The sequence below is a fragment of the Podarcis liolepis genome, assembly GCF_965112155.1.
Source record: "Podarcis liolepis genome assembly, chromosome: 9".
Taxonomy (NCBI): domain Eukaryota; kingdom Metazoa; phylum Chordata; class Lepidosauria; order Squamata; family Lacertidae; genus Podarcis; species Podarcis liolepis.
In genome coordinates, this window is record NC_139564.1 from 29,859,920 (window position 1) to 29,881,678 (window position 21,759).

At 42.7% G+C, this 21,759-nt stretch overlaps 1 protein-coding gene across 1 annotated transcript in view; it reads left to right on the top strand.

Moving 5' to 3' along the window:
- Positions 1–20,330, top strand: part of LOC310686556 (uncharacterized protein) — a 126,426-nt gene extending 106,096 nt beyond the window's left edge. Inside the window, exon 5 of the mRNA XM_083460394.1 lies at positions 20,200–20,330. Coding sequence (XP_083316520.1) covers positions 20,200–20,206 — 7 coding nt within the window. The 3' untranslated portion in view covers positions 20,207–20,330. The remainder of the gene's footprint in view (positions 1–20,199) is intronic.
- The last annotated feature ends 1,429 nt before the right edge of the window (positions 20,331–21,759 follow it).

The following is a 21,759-nucleotide window of genomic DNA, read 5'->3' on the forward strand; positions in this document are numbered from 1 at the left end:
GCAGCAGGAGGCGCGGCCTCTCCTCGCCGCCCCCGCCCCGCCTCTCGCCGCCCGACTCGCCCGCCTCCCTCCAGGCATCTCGCGGCACACCAGCCGGTGTCTCACGGCACACTCGTGTGCCGGGGAACACCGGTTGGGAAACACTGTTCTAGAATATCCTCTGGGAAAAGCTAAAAGATAGGACTTTTGTGCCATCTAGTGGAACAATGAACTAATGAATCACATTCTGAGCATTCATGACTATAACTACAGTGAAATAAATACCATACAGTGTGTTTTGTTCTTAAGTAATCAGTGCTATTTCCCCCTAACAAAGAAAAATCTATATAATAAACTCCAGACACTATAACAATTTGGGTATACTGTACTTTTCTGTGTATAAGACTAGGTTTTTTAATTTAAAAATCGTGCTAAAAAGTGGGAGTCTTATACATGGGTAATGCATAGGGTGGATGTTTGATTGGTTGCTGCCGCGGCTGGCAGCAGCTATTGGGCATGCTATTGGTTGCTGCGTCAAGGGCTGGTGTTGATTGGTCGATGCTGCAGCAATTGGGCGGGCGATTGGCAGCTTTGGCCAGCAAAGGGACAGATGAGAGGTGGATTTTTTGCTGTGTGTGTTTGAGCGGTTTTCTGCAATCCCCCCTAAAAAAGCTCAAGAACTCTGGGCAATCCCTCCCCCAAAAAGCTCAACAATTCTGAGCCATCTCCCCCCATTTCCTTAAATTTTAGTCCTGAAAAATAGGGAGCGTCTTATACATGGGGGCGTGTTATACACGGAAAAGTATGGTAGTTGTCTCAATGCAATTGGATTGGTCTTCAGAAAAAACTGAAGTACAAAAATCCAACAATCTTCATCAGATTCATAGAAAAGGGTTGTGGGTTTTTCCTGGAAGTTGCAATATTAAAGTAGTCAAAATACCAAATCACCAGAACTGTGGTGTTAACTTTGAATTAATTTATTACTATCATTTCTGCAGGAAAAGGAAACAAAGATCTTGATGTGCCCCCCCTTTTTATTATTGTTTTTCATGTAAATTCAAGAACAGCATAACTACAGTTACTTGTCCAGTAGTACATTCTTATTAAGTTGCATATGCAGTACACAGTACATAAGCAATATGTTTATTTGTGTATTATCAGTTCAAGTATCCACAGAGATTCTTGTGTTGAGGGTGGAATAAAAGTATCTTTTGTCTCGTTTATAAAGGAAAAGAAAGGAACCCAAGTCACACCAAAATGTGTATCCTTCAAGTGCCTTTAATTACCCTTCTGTGGTGAGTTAGGTGTTCCCATAGAACTACATTCCAAATATTACTTAACCAGATTTCAGTGGGGATTTCTATAGATCATTTCCAATATTAGGCTATTGTTAATTGGGCAGCTCATAAGAGGGGGGGAAATACTGATGTTTCAGAGTATTATTATCATTGTTCAGTGTAGCAACATGTTGAAAGAACTCACTGAAATGAACCAACTTGGCTTGATTTGAACCAAAGTTCAGCAGAGTTTCACCCTAGAAAGTTTCAACACTGTCATGCTTTGCTGGAGCCTTCAAGCGAAATTGAAATGATTAGGGCAAGGCAAGGCAAGGCAAGGCAAGGCAAGGCAAGGCAAGGCAGCTCCCAGTTTGCCCAGCTGACTGAGTTAAGGAAGGCATGTCAGCCAAGGACCAGAATCAATTAAGGGTTTCAGAAGGCTGGCAGGGCTGCACTGGCCCAAGCCCTTGCAAGCCATCTTTAAAGCACCCATCTTTAAGCCACCATCTTAAAAAGCAGAGACATCACCTTGCCAACAAAGGTCCGTATAGTTAAAGCCATGGTTTTCCCAGTAGTGATGTATGGAAATGAGAGCTGGACCATAAAGAAGGCTGATCGCCGAAGAATTGATGCTTTTGAATTATGGTGCTGGAGGAGACTTTTGAGAGTCCCATGGACTGCAAGAAGATCAAACCTATCCATTCTTAAGGAAATCAGCCCTGAGTGCTCACTGGAAGGACAGATCCTGAAGCTGAGGCTCCAATACTTTGGCCACCTCATGAGAAGACTCGACTCCCTGGAAAAGACCCTGATGGTGGGAAAGATTGAGGGCACAAGGAGAAGGGGATGACAGAGGATGAGATGGTTGGATAGTGTTCTCGAAGCTACCAGCATGAGTTTGACTAAACTGCGGGAGGCAGTGGAAGACAGGAGTGCCTGGTGTGCTCTGGTCCATGGGGTCACGAAGAGTCGGACACGACTAAACGACTAAACAACAACAAACTATTTTTCAGTCACATGTTCCTGCAGAAGAGGCTGCAGAGGAGTCACCCTCAGCCTCTGAGGATGATGGGAGCTACTTAGAGATTTTTATGATCACATGGGAATCTTCTTGATCTGAGTCCTTCTCAATCCAGCCAAAGATCCTGAGACAAGAGGGCTGGCAGAGGCAGTCCTGTGACCAGTGACATAAGCATGCTGAGAACAGTTCCTTGGAACATGCCTGGAGCTCCTTTCCCTAACCAATCACCCTACAGTCCTCATACATCTGAGGCCAGGAGAAAGTATTACCACATCAAAGAGCATGACTTCCAGATAGGCTCGAGCTTCAGAAAATATCACATTGTGTTGGTTTGCTGACTTTCTGTACTACTGTGGCACACCCTCTGTACAAAGAACATGATAACCTGCTGAACCAGAATTATTCATGTAGCTGTTTCCCCAGCAATCTGAGACTGTGCCTGCAGGAAGCTAACTTCTGCTTTCTCTTCATGCCTCTACTGGTTCTTGTCACAGCAAGATGGGGAGACACCCTGGTTTCTTCACCATCCAGATTCCTCTTTGCTTCTTGGCCTTCCTCATCTCCTGCCTCTGATTCTGATTCTGGACAGCTCTCTGCCATAGACTCTCCCTGCTACCTAAACCCTGTTACCTCTTAAGCTTCTGACACCTTCTCTTCTCAGTCTTCTCTCCATCTTCTCTCTGACCACTCATTGCTGTCCCACCACCACTTCCCAGGCTCTGAGTTTTCTTCTCTTGGGGTTTCCCTAGCCGGTTCTTCCCACCATGCCTCTGCATTCAACCAGTCCTTGACACTATGCAAAAAATGAAGCTAAAGAATAATAATCAAAATTAAGTAGAGCCTGTTTCTGGAGGTTTGCTTTCCAGCGTTTGGCATTTCTACACAATTGTCCATTGCCGTAGCTTTTCAGTTCTCTCAAGAAGAAGGATGTGTCTTCCACTAGGTGGCACTTCTGTTTACCTTTTGGAGAGTCAGCACTGCATGCTGGCACTTTTTGTTCATCCTGTCATTCAGGCTTTTATTAATGTGTTTCCCCAATGAACACTCCAATGAACAGTAGCTGGAAAGGGTGTGACAAATGTGATTGTAATACAGGAGTACAGTACTGTCAACATCCTAGATCACTTGCCTGACAATATGGAAGAAGAAACCTCACACAAATAAGCCACACCGCAACCAACCAAGCTCGGGAACCCCTAACCTCTTGCAACATCAATAAAAATAAATAAATACACAAACAAAGCACCTACTCATGTGATGCTGACACAACACCCCCTACACTAAGAATAGGCAATAGAATAAAAACATCCCCATCTCTCTTCCCCAACTGCAATATGTCTATGCCAAAAATGTCTCTCATCAGATGTAAACAAACTGTGAAAAAGACTATAAATAGAAAATAGAGACAATAGATGTACCATTCCCTGTTTATCTGTTTGCTTTGTAACACAAAACCACCGAATAAAAAGTAATAATAATTTTAAAAATATTGAAGAAGAAACACCATTGAATTAATCCTTTTTTTTGCACTGGCAAGTGTAGGAGAGAGGTGTGCTTCATATACAGTGGTACCTCGGGTTACAGACGCTTCAGGTTACAGACTCTGCTAACCCAGAAATAGTACCTCGGGTTAAGAACTTTGCTTCAGGATGAGAACAGAAATCGTGCAGTGGCAGTGGGAGGCCCCATTAGCTAAAGTGGTACCTCAGGTTAAGAACAGTTTCAGGTTAAGAACGGACCTCCAGAACGAATTCAGTTCTTAACCTGAGGTACCACTGTACTTTTTTTTAATTGCATTTATATCCTCTGCCCTTCTTCTTGAGCAGCAAACAAGCAAACATTTTAAAAAGTAAAACAAAGCAAAAGCATTTAAAAAACACACACTTAGAAATATAAAAAAACCAACTTCAGTTAAAAACATTATTTCATTCAGTGATCTTTTGGTTGGCAAGATGAGTATTCTCCAGTCATCAAATGGCTGGGCAAACAGGAATGTTTCCAAACCTCTCCTGAAAGTTAATAATAGTGTGGACGGGTGCACCTCACCTAGAGATGGCATTCCACAACCAGGGAACCACCACGGAAAAGGCCCTGTCATGGGGCAGCCCTTGGTGTCAGCACCACCACCAAGGCTTCAGCTGTTGAACATCACATTTAAGATGTAATCACTGGCAGTTTTTGCTTGAATGATGTGCAAGATGTAGTCAAGAATCATGACAGAATCGGGTAGCGGTGGCACCACATGAATTTTAGGGTGCTGCACGCAAATATCATTTGACACACTAGTTGTTCATGGTTTTCAGAAGTTTAGAAACAACGTCTTTAGCTGAACACTTTGAAGCCAAAATCTGGGACACCATCATCCCGCATGCCATATTTCAGTTTTATATCATGAGCGCAGAGAGACCATTTTCACACTGGGGGCATGGCACTAAAAAATGGGAATTTGGGGGCACCATGAAAGAATACGACCCTCCCCCCAAGTGCATTTTTCACTGCAAAATCAGAGCAACCCAAATGGCCACCGTTCTCTTGCAGGGAAAATTGAGATGTCCCAGTTTTTCCAGACAGTTGTGGGATACGCCATGAAAAAAGTAGACAAATACCATCACCTGCCTTTACAGTTGCATAGCTGTGCCATAATACTAGGATGATGAGAGGTGATATTCATTTTACTGCTTATGCTGGTCATTGGGATGGTGCTATTCTAAATAAAAGGAGGTTCACTTGAAGTAAGTGTGTGTGTGTGTGTGTGTGTGTGTGTGTGTGTGTGTGTTCATTTCTTCAAAAAGAGACAATCTACCTTCCTGGTCACTCAGCATTTGTTCCAACTATCCTCCTCCTTTCTAGCTTACAATGTGGGCCTATGAAGCTTGTGCCAAGGGGAAGTGGGATATTGAACACCAATGGTTCTTAGTCTTGGATACTCCTCTCCTCTGCCATTCTGAAGAGCCCATCCTGCCTCCGTGACCACAGAGCCAAAGGCAGAATCAGCCGTAAAGGAAAATGTACTGGCACGAGTATCCCTCCCCCGCTTTTCTGGACAACAATGAGCCAGAATAATTAAGTTTCTTGTGGATTTCACCCTAAGCCATAACTTGGCTCAGGATCATTCAAAGTTGGTTTTCTATCCAGAATTAAATTTCAGGACTCTAATGAAATTCCAGCTAAAGTGAGTTTCACTTGGTCTCACATGTGGCTCCAAGTAATTCCTGCAGTTCTAATTATGAAAGGAAGGGAGAGCTATGGGCTGTATCATAACTATTCACTAGCTAAATTTTTAAAAGCAGTAGATGCATTATTTAAGAATGATCTTACAGTATACAGTCCCTTCTTTTATATGAACATTAAAATCCTTGCCAATGTTTATGTAATGCTCCAAGGCCATTTCTTCCAGAGAGTATAAACAAACATCTGGAACAGCTGCACACCCCATGTGTTTATTTATTGTACATGAAGAAGGTTAAGAACTGCCAATTAATTTTTGTCTTGAAACTTTGCATAGACTAATTTCCTTGGGAGTAAAGCCACAATTCAGTCAGGGAGGAAGATGTTTGGCTGAGTTGTAACAGTTGAGAAACCCAACTGATATCTCTAATTTGTTTATTTTAAAGTACTCACACTGATTTGAATGAGGATAGTCTAGTGCAGATGTGGGGAACCTTTCACCCTCCAGATGTTGCTGAACATCAGCCCCAGTAAGCACCAACATCATTTAAGATGCATGGCGAAAAGCTGGCATAAGATTAATTGGTGTAAGTAGCATTGTGCAAGGGGGACGCAGGTGGCGCTGTGGGTTAAACCACAGAGCCTAGGACTTGCTGACCATAAGGTCGGCGGTTCAAATCCCTGCAACGGGGTGAGCTCCTGTTGCTCAGTCCCTGCTCCTGCCCACCTAGCAGTTTGAAAGCACGTCAAAGTGCAAGTAGATAAATAGGTACCGCTCCGGCGGGAAGGTAAACGGCATTTCCGTGTGCTGCTCTGGTTCCCAGAAGCGGCTTGGTCATGCTGGCCACATGACCCGGAAGCTGTACGTCAGCTCCCTCGGCCAATAAAGCGAGATGAGCGCCACAACCCCAGAGTCAGTCACAACTGGACCTAATGGTCCCTTTACCTTTTAGCATTGTGCAAGAGGAAAGCATAAGAGTGTTTTTACCAGTATTATGAAATGGAAGCATTGCAAATGTGAATCCATCCTCAGCCTTCCTCAAATGTACACATCCACTCTAACTCTTCTTGCTCACCTTACCCATTCCTGAACAAACTACATACTTGATTCTAAAAAATGCAGGGTTGAGCATTGAGGAGAAATGTGAGGCAGAGCACACAGTCAAGCTTAGCCTCATACATTTTCTGCAACCACATGTAAAGCCCTTAACATCAAAGATCTATGCAGGTTGACCCTATACATAAGCTCCATACAGCTTTTCTTGGTAGACTGACCCTATGCAATCTGGAAAGGTACACAAAAGTGATAACTGTTTCCACATATTACAATAAGAATACAGATGTTGTTGGACTTCGGGCTCCCATCATCCTTGACCATTGCCCATTATGGCTGGGCCTGATGGGAGCTGGAGTCCTACAACCTCTGAGGGTCACAGATTTCCCATTCCTTCTAGAGTGCTACATGAACCAGCCTACAGTGTGCATGGAAAGAGTTGTTGCACACCAGTTTAGAAGAACAGAATGCATGTTGACCCACTTAATACTCATCCCCCCCCCCCCCCAGATACTGGATGTTCTCTGTTCTAGCTAAGGTCTATTAACATAATCAGCAGCCCCTTTATGAATTTCTTTATTTTGTCCTTTTTTTGTAAACTAATACTCTTGCTTTGCAGCAGCAAGAAACCAATTTTTGTAGCATAACTACAGAGCAGCAGTACGCCATGCATAATGCACAGCAGCTGTTATCATTTTGTATATGAAGATTTTCCAAGACCTCAGTGCTTATGAAATACAAACTGCACTCCGTTCAATTATTTGCCATGATTTGTATGTGAAAGAACAGGTTCAACCCCTTGGGGCTTTTGTTTGAGCATCTGCAATGAGTTTTTAATGTTGCCTCTTCCTTGTTTTCTGTAATAGAATGCTTCTGGGTGCTCCCTGCGCTCCCTACTCCAACCCAAAGGAATCAAACACCACAACATTCACCAGTTACCTGCCAGAAAAGCAATGATTAAAAAAAGCTATTCATATGCACATTACTTCACTTTTACTATCTTGAGAATATATGTGAAATGGGGACCCCTATATAGGTCTGTGAACAGGATACGATGTGCTCCTTGGCTGGCGATAGCATCAGAACACCCCCTCCATTAGAGACTGCTTCCAAGATGGCACCTTGGGATGAAACTTCAGTGGGGTGGGGCCATGAACCATGCCTGGAAGTACTATTTCTAAGATCTGCCCAGTTTCTATTTTACAGAAGATTCCAAACTCCTCTACAGGAGCAGCAGTGGTTGCTAAACAGCAAGCTTCAATTGAGGATGAGTTGAAAATTGCCTCCCCAATTCAACCAATCCATTGGTGTTCCCAGATAGCAAAATGGGACCACCATCTCAGTGGTTTTGAGCATGGCAGCAAGAAAGGTTACAAATAGTTTAGGGAAAAGAATTTGAAATACCCCTTTTAAACTGTGTAAAAAACAATGTCACCTACTGTTACAGTGGTGGCTCTTCCTTATTTGCTTGGTTGCCACCACATGTTTTCTCTTCACAGAATCCCCCTTGAATTATGCAAGCACATGCTGACATGGGAAGCAGGGAAGCCCCCAAAGGAGGAAAACTCGGTTTTACAGCTCCTCAATGACCTTTTCCAAGTTAGCTTAAGTACCCTGAATTCCTTGAAATACGGACCACCACTGGAATGTGTTGAGATCACAGTCCTCTTAGACCTTTATGTGGAACTTCTCCATGTTGACATTGATTTGAAGTACAGTCCACTGTATTTTGGCAGGTCTGGAATGGATGCTTTTGAGTTACTAACGTTGAAACTTTTACCCTGAAACCCCAAGCAGCTTCACAGCAGGGCCGTTGATGATGTTACCCTACAGCCCACATAAATTGGGGAGCGTAGCTCAGTGTTGGAGGACCTGGTTTGCATGCCAAAGGTTCTAGTTTCCATCCTCAACATCCCTAGGTAGGGCTGGGAGAGATCAGTTTCTGAATTCCCGAAGAGTTGTTGCCAGTCAATATATAGACAATACTAGACAGACCAATGGTCTTACTCAGTATAATGCAGTTTGCTACGATCCTAAATCCAATAGACAAAGAAAATCCTATGTGGAAGAGAGTATCATATGCATGTCTTTTTAAATAAGGGAGTGCCTATAGATGGGTGTACTCTTATTTAACCTGAGAATATTCTTTGGTGTCTCTGTGGTAAACCTAATCTCCCATCAAGCTAAACCAAGCCTGTTTAATGTACGGGGCTTCAGTGAGAATCATTCAAATAAAAGCCAAGTACTTCAGCTTAACTGGGCTATGGATCAGGCTGTCACATGGTAACAGTTGTACAGCAGTATAAAGCTTGCACTTTCAAAGAAATGGCACTCAAATTATATGAGCTCTGGATTTATTTCATCCTGATTAAGTGTTAAATATACTCTCCTGGCTCCAATTTAAACCTCATTTGATCAAATTGGCTCATTTCCTAGCACTTGATAGGAAAAGCTGTAATACGATTATGTTGATTGGTCTTAAATTAAGATGAATGAAGAATCTTTTAAAAATTATGTAGGGTTTGATAAGGCTAGAAATAGCATCTACCTGAAGAGAAGGCACCTTGCATACTTTCTGCATTTAAAGAAATGTGAAATAGAATTCACTTGCTTTTTATTATTATTAAGAACTTCTATTCCACCCAATTAACTTGAGGCAGTATACAACATAACACAAATAAGGGCAACAACAATCTAATATTCATTGAAAACTCTAAAAGCTAAGATCAGTGTGTTGTAAAATGCCAGCCATTTCAAAAGAGCACCTAAGGCAATAAAAGAGGCCACTCCAATTAAAAATAATTTATAGCCTTCTGAGAGCCTGCTGAAATAAAAAGAATTTCACAATTTTCTGAAAAAGTCAGGAGGGAGTTAGCCTGAGAAGGGAATTCCTCTGAAAGGGTGCCACCACTGATCAGGTTCCCTGCTTCTCTCCACCATCCAAACAGTAGATAGAGAAGATAGGTGGTCTATATGGGGGAAGATGCTTCCAGAGATATACTGGAAACAGGCTACTGAGACTTTCAAATACTGTATGAAAACAACCATTTTGAATTGTTCCTTGAAATGACCTGGGAGCCACTGGGCATCTTTGCCTGCATTTTGAACCCATGGGAGTTTTCTGAATAGTTTCCAATGGCAGCATGTATTACAGTTTGGGGAATACTAAAGCTAGGCCATATCATATCCTCCCTCAAAGAGGGCATGTGTTGCGGTGCGACCTGACAACCAACACCCTGTGTTGTGGGTGAGTATGATTGGATAGCCACAACACCCTATTGGTAGGTCCCTCGATGCTGGGTTTAATCAGGCCAATGGGATGCTAGCCAAACAGATCGAGGGACCTCTATATGCCCATGCACATGACCCTGAGCTTCCTCTTTGGGCCAGTGCATTGGAACACCCACCCACCTCTCCCTATATTTAGGGCTGGCACTTGACCTTGCTATGCCATTGTGTGTCGTCTATCGTTGGGACAGGGCCATGGCAGGAATTTCCCCCACTTGGCTGATTGGCTGTTGCCATTTGGGTTTCGCCTGCCACGTAGCAAATCGCCACAACTTGCAAGGTTGCGGATAGGCTCTGGTTCAGGTGATAGGGGTGGGGGAATGCTCTTGCCACCCCTATGGGAAGGGTATTAAGTTAAAGGAATCCAGGGACTCAAAATGGTTTGGTCAACCCTGAGAGGGGTTGTGCCCGTGCCTGAGTCCAGGGGGACATCTGGGTGGTGGACTAGCCTGACCATGGCTTTCCGCCTATCCAGGTGTTCACCCTAGGCTGATCTATGCTGGTGCCCTGGGTCAGCGCTACCTGCCACGGTGCAGGGAGCTAGTCGAACCAGAGACTATGCAATCACTCAATCACTCACTTGATGTAATCAATAAATTCTGCCAAAAACCAAACCAAAATCTGAGTCTTGTCTGAATTTATTTAAGGGGGAGGTTAAAAGGTCTAAACACGCAACCATTTTGCAGTTGCAATTTGTGAATTAGCACACACAGCTAAGACACTCTTAGCATCCCCAGACCCCACCTGTCAACTGTAGATAACAACAAACTGAGGGTGGTGTTTGCTCCATGGGATATTGTTTTTTGAGGGCAAAGTGAGGGCAAAAACACCCTACCAGTATTTCCCCCAACCCCAAAATTCAAAGCTGAAGCCTAGCAGTCCTGCATCCCCCATAGTCACAGTCATACATTTTCCATCAATCAGAGATTCCCTCGATTCTTTCTTGTCAGTCTCCTCTGATAGGCTCCTAAGAGTTCTCCTATAAACTGCAATCACACAAGAAAAGCCTGCTGGATCAGGCCAATGGGTTATTTAGTCCAACATCCTGTTCTCACAATGCTCCCCAATGCCTGTGGGGACCCTCAAGCAAGAATTGAGCACAAGAGCAAATAACAACATGTAGAGGGTGCTTCTACCATCATCCTCCCCTTCAGTCTCCCCTCACCATTGCCTATTAGCACACCAGTATTTTTGCAAACCGGCTGCGAATGTCTGTTGTTACAAGCTGGCAACCCAAACTATTTGCATTCCCCGACTGCTAGATTTCCTCACCTCTTACACCTTTGAGCACAGTCTATTAAAAAGCCAGTTTCTATTTTGGTTGAAATGAGACTCAAGTTTAAAATCTTTATAGCTTAACTACAGCTGTTAGCTCTGAAACATAATTAGCGATACTTGGAAGAGATAATTTGGGAGCTGCTCAGGTGGAAGCAATGCAAATGTGTCTAGCTGTCACCTCCAACCTGCAAAGCACAGGGAATGGTAGGCGAAAAGGAAGGAAAAGCCACTTTAAAATAAAAATACACTAGTGTTTAAAATAAACAGAGGACACTGCTTGCTCAGCCAATTGCTGAGTCTTGCTCGCCCCTGGTTTGGGGAGATATTTTTGTGGGAGTGGAGGGGTGCTTTAGGCGTCAAATCTAAAGGGTCATATGGTAAAGACAGTAGGATGACCTGCCTGACCCCTCACAAAACACCTTTGCACCTATGGCCAAGGTCATTGCTATATAATGCCACAAATGATCATGAAGTCTCCATGTTATCACTTCAAAATAACACTTCTGGAATTGTACAATGGCAGACTTGTGTGATGGATTTATCTAAAACACAAGGCTGACATTGCAATTCTATGCAGGTCTATTGAGAAGGGTTATTAAGTTCAATGGGGCTTACCCCCAGGTACATGTGCATTGGACTGCAACCATAGACTAGGTTCTTGGCCAACAATTTCTTTTGGATGTTTCTTGGAGCTCCTCCAGATTGTGTGTGTTTGTTTTTGGGTGGTGTATTCTGCAACGTGTCATTGATGTAGTAATGGTGCCTTAGTGGTGGATTCACACTGCACATCATTCCGCTTTGTTAGTTCTGCAATCCTTCCCGAATGATACTGCATTCTTGTCATCTGGAGGAGTACTCCTGTGCTAGCAACAAAAGCAGAACATTTGAGGCATGAAAAGTTAAAGGATTTCAGCAGGAAGCTACAGGATATGCACTGACCGGAAACAGAGCGATATGACCGCCTCAAAACTGTTGCAATCACAAATATTTATTGACAGTGGGATCCCAGTTAAATACCTGCAGATCTTTATTTTTTAATGATGATGATAATGAGCTTCAGACAAAATAGCTACTTCCAGGGAATATTTTAAATTTAAATGATGATGTAGCTAATTCACCATTTCCAACATGCTTGTTCAGTTCATAATACTTAGGATTTAATTCTCACCTCTCCCGCATAATTTTACAGGATCTCAACTTCACTATTCCAGGAAGCTTCATTTATATTTTAAAAATTCTTTAGGGAAACGGATAAAGGATTTTTATTTGGAGTAATGTTTCTTTTTGTTTATTGAGACATTCTAGAAATACACCTTGAGGAGGTCAGGTAAACCGCAGTGTCTAACCTTGATTGGTTCTGTTCTGGGGAGGAATCTGGCCAAAGTAGGTTATAAAAGTATTCAATTTGCTTATTGCCCACACTGCCAGTGGTATGGAAAACCTCCATGTCATGAGTGCAGTCCAGAAAGTGAGCAATTTTGTGGCAGTTACCAGAAACACTGAGGCAATTGCAACCACTTTGGACTTGGCAGTCACAATTGCCAAATCCAAATCATCCCCGAGTTAACCAATATAAATGGAAAGCCCAACTACAGCCGCCTCCCTCACTTGGCCATTTCTGCTTCTGGCTCAAAGGATTGGGCCTGTAACAAACTGTCTATTAAAAATTAAAATTTTTATATTATAATTGAATTCTCATGTTTTCACAGGACATTGGTATGGACACTGAGAGCCTTTTGCTGACATGAGAAACAAGCAAGGATCTCAGTTGGTTATTTGGGTCAAAAGCTATATAACTGGGAGGGCAGATGTTAGAAAAATCATAAAATAATAATGGCTTGTCTGTGCTTTTCATTTTTCTTTTTCTTTTTTGCAATGCTGTGGTTTATTTCAAAGTCAGAAATGTAGCACCACCAGACTCCTATAGCAGAGAAGAGTAAAACACCCTGCTTAACTGTGTCTTCCACCTTTGAATGAGTAATTCCCTCATTCTCTTCATTTCCAAATTCATTGCGAGCAGAAGTTGGAAAATCTTTCTCACAGGGATGTATCACACTATGGGCCCTTCTTATTGAGCCTTCAGCATTATTTGAGCTTGTGATGTCATTGGGATGGTTTCAATACCATTTTCACCTGCAAAAGCTATGGGGTGCTTGGGGTAGCAAATTGCTTTGGTTGCAATAATTTTAGCCACTTTGTGCTAAAATCTTGTGACTTTTCATACCACAACTGTTCTGGGTTTTGGGGGATATTTTTGTCCCCCTTTTGTTGTGCTACAGAACAAGGGTGCACCAGTCACCACTAACTGCAACTAAGCCTGTAATTAAGCACATATAATTGATGCAGACTCATGCAACTTTCCTATTTACCCCTGTCTCAACATCCCTCCCTGTCCTCTCTTAGTTTCCCATGTTAAATTTTGATTCAGAAGCATTTCAGGGCGGGGGGCCTATCCCCTCACGCTCTGCAAAGTGCTATGCACATGGATGGTGCTAAACAAGCATACTGATTATTGCTGTCAGCCCTAATAAACATTCTCTTTTGGTCTCATTTCAATAGTTTCTAACCCTGTGGAGGACCTTTCTATATTTTATGAGCCCATCTATATTTTATGCTTTGGTCCTTTGGATCCATCCCTTCCTGTATTATGAATCAATTTATGAGCCGCTTTTATATTCCATAACATTTATGAACAGTTGTTGATAGCTTTCCAGTTGCTGACAAATGGTTAGGACTTATATTATAAAAAAGGATTAACAACAGAATTCCTGCTTTGTGCAATCCCACAAAATTGCACATACCCCCTCCCCACCCTGACACCAGCGGGAGTTATGTATGCATCATTATAGCCAAGATTGCTCCCTAAATTCTTCCTTGCTCACTGTTAGACAACTGACACCTGCATGTGCATATTTGAGATCTTTTTCATAGCAAATCAGAAATCTAATGTTCAGCAGAACAATATCCAGCTGGAATAATTAGCTTGCATCCCATGAACTCACAATGGCTTCTGAGCTGTGTGCCTGTGTTGCAGTCCCATATGGGTGCAGGGTGCATACATGTATCTGAGCACACAGGCGGCGGCAGTCATTTGGGTATTTCTCACTCAATGCAGTGGTACTTCGGGTTACAGACTCTTCAGGTTACAGACTCCGCTAACTCAGAAATAGTACCTCGAGTTAAGAACTTTGCCTCAGGACGAGAACAGAAATTGCACGGCGGTGGCACGGCGGCAGCGGGAGGCCCCATTAGCGAAAGTGGTACCTCAGGTTAAGAACAGTTTCAGCTTAAGAACGGACCTCCAGAATGAATCAAGTTCTTAACCTGAGCTACCACTGTAGTTGTCTGACTGAGAGGACAGTGCAACCAATAGGCTGGCAAAGTCTTTGCCTGAGTAGCACAATAGTCACATGCATTTATTTATTTTTTACATGTAAATGAAACATGTGTGTTAAGTTGTGGGCAAACATATCAGACGACACAGCGATTCTTCCAACGCAGCTCTTTATTTGTAAGCTGGAACAGAACTAACTGAGGAGCTCAGTCAGCCTGCTTATATAGAGCTCCAGAACAATGTAACTGTTGCCATTTTCTAAAACTATGCAATCACTGAACGTCACTTTCGATCCTTCATTTGCATACAAACTATCCAATCACTGAACGTCACTTTCGATCCTTCATTTGCATAACTATCTACAGTATCCCCCTGCTGGCCCAGGGTGAGAACTTCAGTACATAACAATGTGAGTGATGATGAATGGGCTAAGGTCCTCATGCCACCAGTTTGAGGCCAAATGTCCCAAGTAGGGAGTCCATGAATGATGACCCTCATGTGTGCTGTGGGACGAAGGTTACCAGATTTTTTTCAGTGAATCCAGGGACACTTTTCAACTTCCTACTAAATAGATGGATTTTGTCAGGGGACTGATTCGTAAATCCAGGGACTGTCCCTGGGAAACGGGGACGTCTGGTAACTTTACGTGGGGCAGCACTGACCCATGTGGTTTACTATTGTGCTACAGGAGATCTGTCCCACCCTTATGCAAACTACTTTTAGCATCTACCATGTTTGAACCTTTAATTGAAGCTGACTAAAAACTCAGATACTGTATTAAGGCCTCTTTAGGTATAAATGGTAACTCATCTATATGCATCTGGTTCATATTGGGGGTGTGTGAGAGAGAGACTAGGCTACAAATAGGATATCTCCAGATGAGAAATCTAAGCTTCAGAGAAGTTTGCACTCAATAATGTGAGGCAGCAGTTCCCTCTCCAGCTTCTGAGGCCTGCATTCTTGTTTCCCATGGAACCATTTACAGTACATTTTCTTCAGCATAAAAGGCTTAATTGGCTCAAAAGTCCTAAATGGAACCATTAATTGTTGTTGTGGATAGTTGTCATGGTTACAGATAACGACAGCGCGCAATTAAATCCAACTGACTTCATAATACATTCTGGCTGCCAGACAGAAGTTCTAACTATTCAGTTTGGCTTGGAGTTAAAATTTGGTTCTCCAGCCCTCTTATAGCGGCCCCTGGGCCAATGATTCTACACTCTTGATATTTTATACTATTCATTTTATGGTTGTATACTTCTCACAGACACACCATAATTAAAATTCCCAGATTTAAAGGATTCTAAATCGACTCCATTCCAAGGAACTATAAATAGACAGTTTTGTGGGAACAGAAATAACTCTAGATCAAGACCAATTTCCTTTTAGCAGCAAAAACACAAACACAAAAACAAACTTTTCGAAAGGGCTATACTTTAGGAGAAGCAATATAACTACATTTTTTTATTTCTAGCCCTTATTTCTCAATTGTATGAAAAATTCACATATTCAGTTTCCTCTAAAACTATACAGAGGTTTTTATGGTATATAATGGAATTCATTTTATATAAAGGCAAAGGGAATTGATCTAGCAATAAACCAGGGGCAGTTATTTATATTATTTTACATATTTATGATCTTTATGTATTAAAAACTGATTAGATCAGCCTTCCACAAGCCAGTCTGCTCCAGTTCTCATTAGCCCCAGTCAGTATGGTGAATAGTCAGTCATGAATGGGCATCTAAAATATTTGAAGGGTAACAGATTGGGGGAGGTTTGGCTAGATGGACTTGCTAGATCTTATCCATATTTTGCCTTTGTTTAATCAAGTTGGAAATTTTATTTTTGTGCAAATCACGCTGAGATTCTTATTTTGTTTCCAGTTCTGAGGTTGATACTTATTATTGGGTTACACATGGGGAGCTGGAGCTGGTTGCGTGCCTGAGGTGACCGATAGGGTCTATTATTGCTGACGAAATAGCAATTTCAGTCCTGCTCCAAGTCCAGAAGTACCCCAGATTCATGAGAGCCTTTCACTTGGCATGCTGTGTCCAGCTCTGAGCCCCATGGTTTAAGAAGCATAAGGTGAGGGGTCTGGAGGAGAAATCCTGTGAGGAAAGGTTGAAGGACTTGGGTATATTTAGCCTGGGACCGGGTGGCACTGTGGGTTAAACCACAGAGCCTAGGACTTGCCAATCAGAAGGTCGGTGGTTCGAATCCCTGCGACGGGGTGAGCTCCCGTTGCTCGGTCCCTGCTCCTGCCAACCTAGCAGTTCAAAAGCACATCAAAGTGCAAGTAGATAAATAGGTACTGGTTCCAGTGGGAAGGTAAACGGCGTTTCTGTGCGCTGTTCTGGTTTGCCAGAAGCGGCTTAGTCATGCTGGCCACATGACCCGGAAGCTGTACGTGAGATGAGCACCGCAACCCCAGAGTCGGTCACGACTGGACCTAATGGTTAGGGGCCCCTTTACCTTTATCTAGCCTGGGCAAAAGATGAATGAGGCAGTGATATGCAAACCATCTTCAAACATTTGGAAGGCTGTCCAAAAGTAGATGGAGAGAAAACTTGTTTTCTGCGGATCCAGGGAGGAAAAACCAACCAAACAGGTTAAAATTGAAAGAAGAACCATTTAGATTAAACATTAGGAAGAACCCTCTAAAGTCATGAGGTTTCTTGACAGTGGAGCAGATTGCTTTGGTAGGTGGTCATACTCTGCTTCATTTGGGGTAACTAAGCAGAGTCTGGATGAAGGGCAGTAGCTCAGTATGAAAACATCTGCCTTAGGTGCAGAAGGTTCAGAGTTCAATCCCTGGCATCTCCAAGTAAGGCTGGGAGAGACAGCTGTTTGAAATCATGAAAAGCTGCTGCCAGTCAGTGTAAACAACACTGAGTAATAATAAAATAATAATAATAATAATAATAATAATAATAATAATAATAATAATAATAATAATAATATTTATTACTTATACCCCGCCCAGCTGGCTGGGCCTCCCCAGCCACTCTGGGCAGCTTCCAACAGAATATTAATAACACAATAAAACTTCAAACATTAAAAACTTCCCTAAACAGGGCTGCCTTCAGATGTCTTCTAAAAGTCTGGTACAGTGGTAGGTTAATTACGCTTCAGGTTACAGACTCCGCTAACCCAGAAATAGTACCTTGGGTTAAGAACTTCATGATGAGAACAGAAATCGTGCTCCGGTGGCACGGCAGCAGCAGAAGGCCCCATTAGCTAAAGTGGTGCTTCAGGTTAAGAACAGCTTCAGGTTAAGAACGGACCTCCGGAACGAATTAAGTACTTAACCTGAGTTACCACTGTAGTTGTTTTTCTCTTTGACATCTGGTGGGATGGTTTTCCGCAGGGCGGGTGCCACTACCGAGAAGGCCCTCTGCCTGGTTCCCTGTAACTTGGCTTCTCACAGTGAGGGAACTGCCAGAAGGCCCTTGGAGCTGGACCTCAGTGTCCGGGCAGAACGATGGGGGTGGAGACGCTTCTTCAGGTATACTGGGCCGAGGCTGTTTAGGGCTTTAAAGGTCAGCACCAACACTGGGAGCCAATGAAGGTCTTTCAGGACTGGTGTTATATGGTCTCAGCAGCCGATCCCAATCACCAGTCCAGCTGCCACTAGTAGTAGTCTGACTCAGTATAGGACAGCTTCCTGGGTTCCTACGGTCAGTCGTCAGGTTCCTACGGTTAGTAGAAGATTTCCTGAATCAGCAGGGATTTGGACTAGAATACCTGCTGATGCACCTTCAACCTCTATCATCCTGTAACTGTTCAGAACTTCCCTTCCACCTCTACATAAGAGATAATGGGAAATTAAATTCTGTATTTGGGCAGAGAATCACATGGCAAGAAGAAGCCAAGATGCAGCTCAGCAGCTGCAAGCATATGGATGCAATCTGCCCAGGTTAACAACCGCACAGAGACACATTCCAGCACATAGATACATGGCAATTCTTTTGTTCCCCCAAATCTGCTTGCCCTGTGGCAGTAGAAGGATGGTATGGGAAAGAATAGGAAGCATAGGAAACTATCTTGATAGCTGGAGGGATGACAAGAAAACTCGTATTTGTAGAAATATTTAGTCATAGTCCAAGCGCAGCCACCAGGGGGCAGTTTGAACCTGCAGGATTCCAAGGGGGGGGGGGCGTGCAGAGGAGAAGAGAGAAGAAACGGGTACTATGGATATGCTATCCTAGCAGCTGTAGTCTGCTGGGATGTCTGACCTGCTAGGATTCTTCACTGAAAACAAAACTAGGTCAGGAAATGGTAGAAAAATCACAACCATTTGGTATGTGAAATTGAGAAAAGCATTGAGAAATACCAGCTAAGTAAGCTTTTAGATTGCAAAGCCTTGCCTTCTGTACTGGAAGAGAATGGGGATGCACTACAACAGTTAAGTAAGAATCCTTCCTGATGCCCTTTTTACTGTACGTTCATGATGATTCCTGCTCATTGATGGCATCGGGGTGGCACATGTGAAATTGTTTTCAATATTTTTTGTGCCTGCTCAAGTTTTTGGGTAGATATACTGCTTCATTTAGGGACGCGGATGGCACTGTGGGTTAAACCACAGGGCCTAGGACTTGCTGTTCAGAAGGTCGGCGGTTTGAATCCCCGCAACGGGGTGAGCTCCCGTTGCTCGGTCCCTGTTCCTGCCTACCTAGCAGTTCGAAAGCATGTCAAAGTGCAAGTAGATAAATAGGTACCGCTCCAGCGGGAAGGTAAACGCCGTTTCCGTGCGCTGCTCTGGTTTGCCAGAAGCGGCTTAGTCATGCTGGCCACATGACCCAGAAGCTGTACACCGGCTCCCTCGGCCAATAAAGCAAGATGAGCGCCGCATCCCCAGAGTCGGCCACGACTGGACCTAATGGTCAGGGATCCCTTTACCTTTAGTGCTTCATTTCCACTTGGTGCATATCTTGTAGCTTCCTGCTATAATCCTGTGACCTTTTATAACTTTTAATGTTCCACTTTATTTTTTTGCCCTGCTTCTGCTGCGCTACTGTGCACCTCTGAACACCAATAATGCAACCACATTGGGGGAGCATCACAGAACACCCAATGAAGCAGAGTAACGTGTGGATAGTCCAGTCTAAATCAATCGCTGATGCACTATTATTGCATCAAAAGACATATTGCGGAATACACCCACAAAACAATCCATCAGTCTGAATACCAACAAGGCAGCATCCTGGGACATCTTTCTGCCCACTCATTCCATTGACTTGAAAGCAGAATCCCTGTTGGCGATCTTGTACATGCCGGCAACAGTGCATTTTTGTTTGAGTGCACACTGTTAACCCGGCAGTCGGGGGGGGGGGGGATCCACCCCTTTGGTTCCCTTGATTAAATTTGTATAATTCAGCAGGAACAGAAAGGACAGCACCAGAGGGGCAAGGCTTCTGTTTTCTGCCATGGAAAGGTCTTCATTGCCATTCATTAAGAGCTGTATTAGCTCAGCAATCCTGCATACAGCAGGCATTTCATGCATAACAATATTTTGGCAGTCAACCAATCATCTTGATATTTTTGGGACTGGCAAAATTCCAGAAGTGTCTCTCCAGTCATAGATGTCATTTGTTGTTCACTCCCCCGTCAAAGCACTAGCTGGAGGTTTAGTCAAGATTCTTTCAGGTGACCTTTTATTTATTTAACAAGTTTATCCTCTAAAAAAAAACTGCTTCATGTTTGTTTTTTTTAAAAAAGAGAACAATTGCAGGTTGCAGTTGTCCTTTATGTCTTTGTACAGCCTCCTTCCTTTACTGTGCAGAGCATTTTTATTTACAGGTATTAGAATCATAGCACCTGAAGGACTCCTGAAGGCCATTTGGTTCATCCTCCTGTTCCATGCAGGAAAACTGAATCCAGAGCATCACTATCAGAAGGATGTTGGTTATCTGTTCATCGTGGAGTCAGGCCCTGCATTCATTTTGTTAAGTCTTCTAAATGGCTGCTTTGGGATCCATCTCCCCACCCCCATCAAATGTTTCACTGAGAAAAATAGTGTGGAAAATTCATCCTGATGTTGCGGCGCCTAACATAAAGATTGGGTTTAAATCTTTTGTCTCCATGGGATCCACTGCATCTGAGTCTCCACCCATACTATTACAGTGGTACCTTGGTACTCAAACGCCTTGGTTCCCAAACACCAAAAACCTGGAAGTGTTCCGGTTTTCTAATGTTTTTCAGAAGCCGAACATCCGATGCCACTGTCGGCTATTGTTTCCAGGGTGCTTGCACTGTGCCTAGGTTTTCAAACATTTCGCAAGTCAAATGGACTTCCAGAAGGGATTAAGTTTGCCCCTTTTGTTTTTACTATTTATGTTGCAATTTTGTTTTTGAAGGTTTTTCGGTTAATTTGTTTTTGTGATTGTGTGGTTCACAGTTCAGCTACTGATTGACTGATTAATTGATTGATTGATTGATTGCGTGACTGCAGAAATGGATAAAAGACCCCCATTCAAACAATGACTATCTCAGTGCGGGTAAGAATTATTATTATTATTATTATCTACAATGCTGTCTTATTTATTTTATAGTACAGTACATTGTTTATTGCTTTCATTTTATTGATCAGTGGTCTTGTTAGATAGTAAAATTCAAGTTAAATTGCTGTTTTGGGATTGTTTTTAAATGTCTGGAGTGGATTAATCCATTTCGCATTACTTTCTATGGGAAATCACACCTTGGTTTTGGAACGGACTTCCAGAACAGATTAAGTTTGAGAACCAAGGTACCACTGTATTTGAAGATGCATTTTCATGGAATGTTCACAAACACTCACCCTCCAGCTGCTAAATTTAAAGGCCAGTCAGTGAGTGCTGCACTCTGCCGTGCAGGAAGTAGACAATCTGTTCACTTAGGAAAGGTAAATGTTGTTCTGAGCTGATTTTAAACTAGAAAAAAAATCTGTACTATTCAACAATATGTATTTTCCATGGTGATTGCCTTATGGTGAGCTCATTTTCTTTCTGGGGAATAGAAAGCCTAGCTTCTGAATAGGATTGGATACAATTTATTTGTACCTTAAGAAATATCAGATATCTAGGTGGAAGTGCAGCAATAGAATAGATAGACAGATTTAACTAAAGTCATGGTGAACTAGAAAAGATTTGCAAAACTAAAGAACAAACATTCTGGTTGGGTATATAACTGAAGAGGACTCATGGGAACACAATGTCTGTGCTGAACATTTGCCCATTTTGATTTTTAGTATGAAATTATTATTATTATTATTATTATTATTATTATTATTATTATTATTATTATTATTATTATCCCCAAACAATACTGAGAAGAATGTCCATGTTTTTCAAATCACTTTACTGGAATTATTTCCCTACCACT